The sequence below is a fragment of the Chinchilla lanigera genome, unplaced genomic scaffold (assembly GCF_000276665.1).
Source record: "Chinchilla lanigera isolate Chin_1 unplaced genomic scaffold, ChiLan1.0 scaffold00054, whole genome shotgun sequence".
Lineage (NCBI taxonomy): Eukaryota > Metazoa > Chordata > Mammalia > Rodentia > Chinchillidae > Chinchilla > Chinchilla lanigera.
Window position 1 is genome coordinate 3,803,768 of NW_004955455.1, and position 8,248 is coordinate 3,812,015.

Sequence of the window (8,248 nt, forward strand, 5' to 3'; positions counted from 1 at the left end):
CGTTTGAGACCAGCCTGGGCAACATAGCAAGACTCTATTTTAAACCAGGCGTGGTGGTGCTGGCCTGTAATCCCAGCACTCGGGAGGCTGAGGTAGGAGGATCATTTTGAGTTCAAGGCCAGTCTGGGTTGCAAAGTGAGTTCAAGACCAACCTGAACTTCATAGTGAGACCCTGTCTCAAAAGACTATTTTTAAAAAAGAAAAGGAAAACCAAGGAGTAGAATATAGAACAGCATGTAGGGAACGCTGTGAAGTTGGGTGGGGAGCATCCAGAGATGCTGATCTATGTATTTATCCTCTCTGGATGGAGGCCCAAGAGACTGGGATGGTAGACATTGCTGGGGCAGAGAACCAAGGCCTGGGGCCCTCAGGAGAGAGAGAAGCTTACTTTCCACTGAAAACTCTTTATACCATTAGAATTAGTCCCTCATATTCTCTGTATGGGATTGAGTAATATCCCTCAAAATATATGCCCACCCAGAATCTCAGAATGTGAGAGTATTTGGAAGCAGGGTCTTTGTAGAGATCACTGCGTTAAAAATCACACTGGGTGGACTTTAAGTCCAATGTCTGGTATCTTCATCAAAGAAGGCTTGGACAGGAGAACGCTATGTTGAGTCAGAAGGCAGAGTAGACCAGAGTGATGTGTCCACACACCAAGGGATGCCCAACAGGTCTGGCAACTACCAGGAACTGGAGGAAGCAAGGCAGGCTCTTCCCCTAGAGCTCTGGAGGAAGTGCATCCTCCAACACCGCGATTTCAGACCGTTGGCCTCCAGAACTGCGAGAGAATAAATTTCTGTTGTTTTCAGCTACCCTGTTTGTGGCATTTTATTATGGTAGTGCTAGGAAATGAATCTGCTTTCCAATAATGAAACCACGGGCTGAGGATGTGGCTCAGTGGTAGAGCATGGGGAGGCCCAGGGTTTAATTATCAGCACCAAAGAAGAAAAAGAAGAATGATATATAGTTAACTATGAAGAAGAAAGAAAAAGGCTTTGGCATCCCAGGAGTAGGACTGGCTCAGGGGAGAAAGATCCTGAAAGGTCAATTAGGCAGGCTACAGTTGAAGACAGGTGGCTGACCGGCAGTTTGAAAGCTTAGACTCTGGGAGGAGGAAGAGGGGAAGGGGAGGTAAAAAGTATTATGATGTGCTATGTACATGTGCTAACTCCCCATGATGAATTATTATGTAGTGTAAAGATGTACTAATAAGAAAAATTATAAAAGGAATGATATACCATCACAGCAAAAAAAAAAAAAAAAATGGCAGGGCATGGTGGCACATACCTTCCAAGTGGAAGGTGATCCTTCCACTTGGGATGCTGAGACAGGATGATCTTCCTCAGTTTCTCATCTAGAAAAAACGGCTTGACAATGTTGTTTGTTTGTTGGTGTTTTACAACAGAGTTTCCCTAAGTAGTCCAGGCTGCCTTAACTCCCTATGCAGCTCAAACTGGCCTTGAATTTACAACTCTCCTGCCTCCGCCTCCAGAGTGTTGGGCTTATAAGCAGTTAGCCCCTGACAATGATTTAAAGGTCTGTTCCCAAGGGAAAGAGCAAGACATCTACCAGAACCAGGATGCTGACCTGGGGAAAACAAATTAACCTAGAGCCAGGTGTGGCACACACCTGTAATCCCAACACTCAGAAGGCTGAGGCAGGAGGATTGTTTCAAGTTTGAGACCAGCCTGGGCTACAAAGTGAGCTCAAGACCAGCCTGAACATAGCAAGATCCTGTCTCAAAAAAAAGGAAAGAAAAAAAGAAAGAAAGAAAGAAATTAACCAAATAAAATGGAACAACAGAAACGTTACAAGGACGGCATCACAAGCCAAGAAAGAATCTGCTGACAATTATAGTGGCCCCATGGAAGATGAGTCAGTGGTTCTTACTAGTTTATTAAAATGTATGTTATTGGTCCCTGCTCCTAGGTTACAGTTCAAAGGGCCTGTTCACCAGCTGACTCTACATGGGGAGACTGACACTTTAAGACGCACCAAATGTACTTTGTGTTTTGAGGCAGGGTCTCACTATGTAGTTCAGCCTGGACTTGAACTTGCTCATGTAGCCCAGGCTGGCCTCAAACTCACAGGGATCCTCCTGCCTGAGTCTCCTGAGTGCTGGGATTACTGGCATGCACTACCAAAACAGGCTACACAAAATGTAGGACATGCATTAAAAGGTCAAGGTCCCAGGGCAGAGATGTAGCTCAGCGGTAGAGCACCTGCTGAGCATGTATAAGGCCCTGGGTTAGATCTCTAGCACTGAAAAAAGAAAAGAAAAAAGAAAAACAAAAAACAAGATCCACTGATCAAGTCAGGCTGAAATGGAAAAACTGTAAGGACAGAAACTGAAGGCCATTTTCCTTTCTCTTATTCCCTTACCAATATGTCCAAGTGTCTGTTACTGAAACAGAATAAATAATTAAAGAAGTCTATCTCTCTGTAGGTCGCAGATTTTTACATTTTTATTTTATGGTAGTACTACAGATTGAACTCAGGGTCTTTGCACTGAGCTACATCTCCTCTTTATACTTTTTGAGACGGGTCTTGCTAAATCACTAAGTTGTCCAGGTTGGACTTGAACTTGCAGTTCTCCTGCATCAGCCTCCCAGAATGCTGGGATTACAGGTGTGTATCACAACACCTGACTGGATTAAGGAGTTTTTACAGACAGAATTATCCAAGCTGTGAAAGGGTGACATAGGTTGCCTGGTGAGGTGCTAAGCTCCCCACGGCTGGGAGTAGTCAAGGAAAATTTATAGGACTGTCTGTAAAGGTTGTGCTGTACACACAACCTAAACTAGCACTATCTGAAAAAGTCTGCTACACTGGAAATGTTCTATAGTTGTCCAAGATGACCACTGCCTTGGAACACACAGATCTAAATGCCATGGTATATCTGAGTGGCTGAAAATCCTAAGAGCTAACATGAACTTTGGCAGGTATGTTAGATAGGATGGGGCATGCTGGGGGTGCCCCTTGAGAAGGAACCAGGTTTACAAATACACACTGCATAATAGGAATTTGTGGCACAAGCCCATGTAGAGCCAGGGAAGGTGCCTGACCCAGCCAGTAGGGCGAGAATCCAGGGCGTCCTACACCAAAAGCTGAATAAAACACAAGTGAACCAGATAAAGCAGGCAAGGGAGAAAGGATGCGGAGGTAGAGGACAGAGCATGAACAGCAGCCTGGAACTTGAGTGAAACAGCTGATCTGGGAAACAGACAGCAGTCCGGGGTGAGACAGAACGGTGGGCATGGAAAATGTGGCAAGATGAGGCTGGAGGCTGGGCGGGGAGGGGTCGCTGGGCAGGGAGGGGTCGCTGGGTGGGGAGGGGTCGCGGGCCTCCTGGGCCTCCCAGGGGGGTGATGGGAAGTTTAACAGCTGTTTAAGCACGGATGTGAGGCAACAAGGTGTGAACACAGAAAGAAAGCCCCACTCAAGGAGCTGTTGTGGAGTAAACAGGGCAGCCAGATGTGAGAGGTACTAGAGGCTTGGGCCAGGCAGTGGCGGTGGTGCTGTGAAGGTGGGCACTCACCTGCCTGGTCTTGCTCCCCATACCATGTGTTCCAGTTGCCCACAAGTGAGCAGGGATAATCCTCATCCAGGTGGAGCTTGGGCAGCACAGCCTCCCTGTGGGAGAGGCACAGAGAGAGGACAGTGCTCACGCTGGCCGCCAAGGCCTCTGAGATGAGGGTTCCCACTCAGGCCTCCAGGGCTGGGCCTCAGTTGTCCCATCTCTAGGATGTACAGGCTGGACAAGATGTCCTTAGGACTTCCGGCTCAGAAGTCTACCTGCCCTGGATCTCGGCAAGGAGAAGTAGGCAGGGGGTGTTCTAAGGATTTGCTGGGATGGAACCCCCACCCCCACAAGCAGGCACCGGGACAGGCAGAGGAAGGGTGCTCACGTCAGGCTGTTGTAGGCATCCAGGCACTCGGGCTTCACGTTGTGAACTGCAGCAGAGGACAGAGAGCAGGAGGTGAAGCAGGGTATGTGTGTACGCGTGTGTGGGGGGTGTGTAGCTGGGGGTAGTGCAGCACATCAGAAAACACAGCTCCCAGGACAGGACAAGATGACCCCAGGAGCCTCAAAGGCCCGCAGAGGCCACGAGGATGGGGCTGGCCAGCCCAGCAGTCACTCACACTGGATCTTATAGAGGTTGCTGGTCTCCTTCTTGGACAGCAGAGTAGAGTGGGCATCCTTCCGGGGATCGACTTTGTGGACAAACAGGGAGCGAAACCAGCTGCCTTCATTGTCCTTGGAATAGGAACTGCAGGACAGAAGAGTTCAGGGGGATGTGTGGGGGCAAGGGAGCCCCAGCGGTTCTATAGCTCAGGTGTTCTGCTCCCCAAGGCTGGTGACCTACATTTCTGGAAACAAGGCCATGCAATCCCAGGCAGCCCCAGAGTGTGAAATGTCATCAACTGGGCAGACTTCATCCCTTCCCTTCTACAGCAATCTCAGCTGCCTGCTCTGTACTTGCAGGGCCTCAGGAGTCTGGGAGAGGCGGCCCCACTGCCCCTCTCTCTCCACTTCCCTCCTTCACTCCCCCACTTCCAAGGGGACCTCCACTTGGGCCACATAACTCCGGCCTCTTACCAAGTGAAGCAGCCCCAAACCCACCTTGCCTGACATCCAAAGCCCTTGATGACTCAGCCTATCATCAGCCTCCTCTCCGGTCCCCCCAACCTATGTAACCCACTCTCCAGATGTGCTCTTCCCTCATGACCCCAGAATCTCTTACTCGGGCTTTCTAAGTCTGTCCTCTCTGATGAGGCTACACTCACTGTCCTCGCAGGTGCTCACAGTGCACTTGGCCTCTCTCTTGTCTGTTAGGTACCAAAAAGATAGCCAAAGACAAGCCTTGTCCTTGAAGAAGTCATGGTCCACTAAAAGTGTGCCTCACAATGCAGTTACAGCCAGGGTCTCTGGGAAAACCCCGGTGAACAAGCCTCAGCTGCCTCTGACAGTGTGGCAGTGAGGAGGTGAGCAGGTCAGTTTGCATCTGCAGGGCTGATGTGGCAGAGAAGAGGGACAAAGAAGGCATTGCAAGGAAGATACACTCCTTCATTTATGCAGTCGACACCTGCCCTGCCACCTAGGTCAGGTGCTGCAAGAATGAGTGGGTCAGTGAACACAACCATGTTCTCGGCCTATGAGACAGCGGTTCAGAGCGGGGGAACCCAATGCCAGGTTCTGCGACACCAGAACTGCACCCCACGTCCTGCACACATGCATACAAAGTCCCAGGAGGGGCACAGCTTGTTTTGAGGCTGTCAATCTTATTTCACAGCCTTTTTACAGGATGAAGCCTGGCCTGAAAAGCAGATCACCTGGGGGAGAGATGATTCCTAGCAGTGTAGGCATGTCCTCTCCCTTCGCAAGCCTTCTGTATGGCTAGCACACATGGCTTGCAAATAAAAACATTATTTTTTTCCAAAATGTGGAGCAACCACTGGGACTGATTAAAAAAAATCATCTTATGATCTGTTATATTCATGTACAGACTCTCCATAATAAATGTAACCATCCATTATGTACTGAAAACATGTATTAATAAAAATAAAATTTAAAACAATCACCTCACGGGGTTTGGGGGTGTAGCTCAGTGGTGGGACCCTGAGGGACTTGACTTTTGATTTGAATGTAGAGGGGCTGCCTCCCTGGGAGGGATAGTGCCTCACAGGAGCATGCCTTTGCCAGGTGTGGTGGTGCATTCCTGTAATCCCAGCACTTGGGAGGCTGAGGCAGGAGGATCACTGTGAGTTTGAGGCCAGCCTGGGCTACAAAGTGAGTTCAAGGCCAGCCTGAACTGCACCGTGAACCTCTGCCTCAAAAAAAAAAAAAAAGTGGCTTTACCATTTGTTGACCAAGAACTCTGTTCCAGAGCAAAGCTCCCAGTAATTTATTAACATCAGTAGTAACTAAGATAAATAACCAACGACCAGTCCTGAAGAAAGAGCTAGAGCCTAGAATGCTGAGGAAAGTAAGAGGGAGACATCAAAGACCTTCGACAGGCTCCCAGCTCTTTCCACTGCTTTCTAATCCTTCCCACCTATGGGCCTCAGTTTCCCCATCTGTCAAGTGAGCAGAGCACAGCAGGCTATCTCAAAAGATCTTTTCTACAGGTAAAAGTCCAACAAGGGATCCTAGGGTGGATCTAAATTTCAGGCTAGGGAGCTGGGAATTTAGCTCAGCGGCAAAAGCGCCTGCCTGGCAAGCGCAAGGTCGTGAGTTCGGTTCCTGGTACCGGAGAAAAACCAAAAAAAAATAAAAATAAAAAATAAATTTCAGGCTAGTATTGTCAAATGCATACTTTCAAGAGTTCCAGTTTCATCTGGCGTGGTGGCACATGCCTGTAATCCCAGTACTCGGGAGGCTGAGGCAGGAGGATCACTGTGAGTTCGAGACCAGCCTGGGCTACAGAATGAGCTCAAGGCCAGCCTGAACTGCATAGTGGGACCCTGTCTCAAAAAGACCAAAAAAAAAAAAAAAGAGCCAATTTCACTTTCTTGCTGAATCTGCAATGTTCTCCTACCTTTGATCTCCCCCACCCCTCTCATGCTACTCCTTTATTTTGCTGTACAGTGACTTCTAAAACATCACACCAGGGCTTGAATTGGTAGAGTACAAGGGCTCAGTGGTACAGTACTAAGTGTTTTATTTATTGTCTGTCTCCCTATCAGAATCAGCCCCATGAGCACAGGGATCCGCTCTGTTCTTCTGTGTCCCCAGTGTTTGGAACAGGGCTGGCACGTGGCACCTCTGTGTTCAGGAAATGAATGGGGGGAGGGGTGCAGTTGCAGAAAAATGATGCAAGTTGTTAAGATAAGAAAGGGAAGAAAAGGTGGGCTTTGGCCTGGAATGGGCTTTGGCCCTGGAAGACTCAGGGCCTTTCCCATCCCCAGCAGTTGTGTTAAGAGCTTAACAGCCCAGGCTCTGGACAAACTCCAAATCTAATCTCACCTCGGTTTAATCTTTCTGGGTCTTACTTCCTTATTTGTAAAACTGGGGCCACAGGATGGGCCTTTTAGAAAAAGGGCTAACACGGTAACGCAACTACCATCAGTATTTCTGCCTATCTTTCTAACATCTCCTAGTTCCCACATTTTCCTAATCTGGCAAGTACGCTTTTCTCTTTGCAGCGCTAGGGATCCATCCCAGGGCCTCACACAGGATAGGCAAGCATGTTACTGAGCTACATCTCAACCCTCTTTATTTTGAGGCAGGATCTACGTTGCCCAGGTTGGTCTTGATCTTGCAATCCTCCTGCCTCAGTTTCCTGAGTAGCTAAAATTACAGGTGCACACAGCCACGACCAGCTTAAAAGCACCATTTTATGATGCCATTGCTCTGCTCAAAGCTACAAAGTAAAGGCCAAATGTCTCCACTTGGCCATTCTATCTCTAATCTACTTTGCTGCACTTTCTAGTCAACTCCCTTTTTATTTTGGTGACTGCAGAGCCCAGGAGTCCCCACCTCTGTTGTTCTCTGACTAACAGCTTCAGAGTAACCTGGAACTTGTTAGAATCTACACCGAAAGTAGGCCTGGTCATTTGAGTTTTTGTTTTTTTTTTTTTAATTTATTTATTTATTTATTTTGGTTTGGTTTTTTTCCGGTACCGGGAACCGAACTCACGACCTTGCACTTGCCAGTCAGGCGCTGTGCCACTGAGCTAAATCCCCAGCCCCTCATTTGAGTTTTTATAAGACCACCAGGGGATTGATTCTATTGCATGCTCAAGTTTGAGGATCACTGCTCTAGTGCAGTCCCAATTTCAACTTCACGTAATTTCGGCAAATCATTCCAGAAAAGCAAAAAATCATGATATCTACACTGCTTCTCAGGCCTGAAAAACCATGATGTAATTTTGTCCAGGAAGAGTGTGCCCCAGAGATGTGCAGGGGTACACAACTGCAATCCCAGCTAGAGAGGCTAGGACAAAAGGATCAAAAGTCTGAGGCTAGCCTGGGCTACTCAGCAAGGCCCTATTTCAAAATAAAAAGGGCTGAGGATGTAGCTCATCACTCCCTGTGTTCAATTCCCAATATCACAATGGATAAGAATCCCGATAGACTAGTTCCAGCCTTTCCCACAAAAATCTCATATTTCTCCCCTCACCTGCTTTATTAATTTTATGTGGATACGTTTTTTCCCCAGCCACATATGGAGCCACCAACTAATGTCCTTCCATTCCTCCCAGGGTGTCTAACATAGTACTTTTAAAAATTGGGGCTGGGGAT

At 48.0% G+C, this 8,248-nt stretch overlaps 1 protein-coding gene across 2 annotated transcripts in view; it reads right to left on the reverse strand.

The window, feature by feature from the left end:
* The window catches only part of Nipsnap1 (nipsnap homolog 1 (C. elegans)), an 18,846-nt gene that overhangs the window by 7,323 nt on the left and 3,275 nt on the right, over positions 1-8,248 (reverse strand). Inside the window, exons 2-4 of one of the 2 annotated variants that reach the window (XM_005396213.2) lie at positions 4,147-4,274; positions 3,912-3,957; positions 3,542-3,636 (exon numbers count right to left, since the gene is read on the reverse strand). In XM_005396213.2, coding sequence (XP_005396270.1) covers positions 3,542-3,636; positions 3,912-3,957; positions 4,147-4,274 — 269 coding nt within the window. The remainder of the gene's footprint in view (positions 1-3,541; positions 3,637-3,911; positions 3,958-4,146; positions 4,275-8,248) is intronic. The other variant, XM_013520427.1, reaches the window with a different exon arrangement.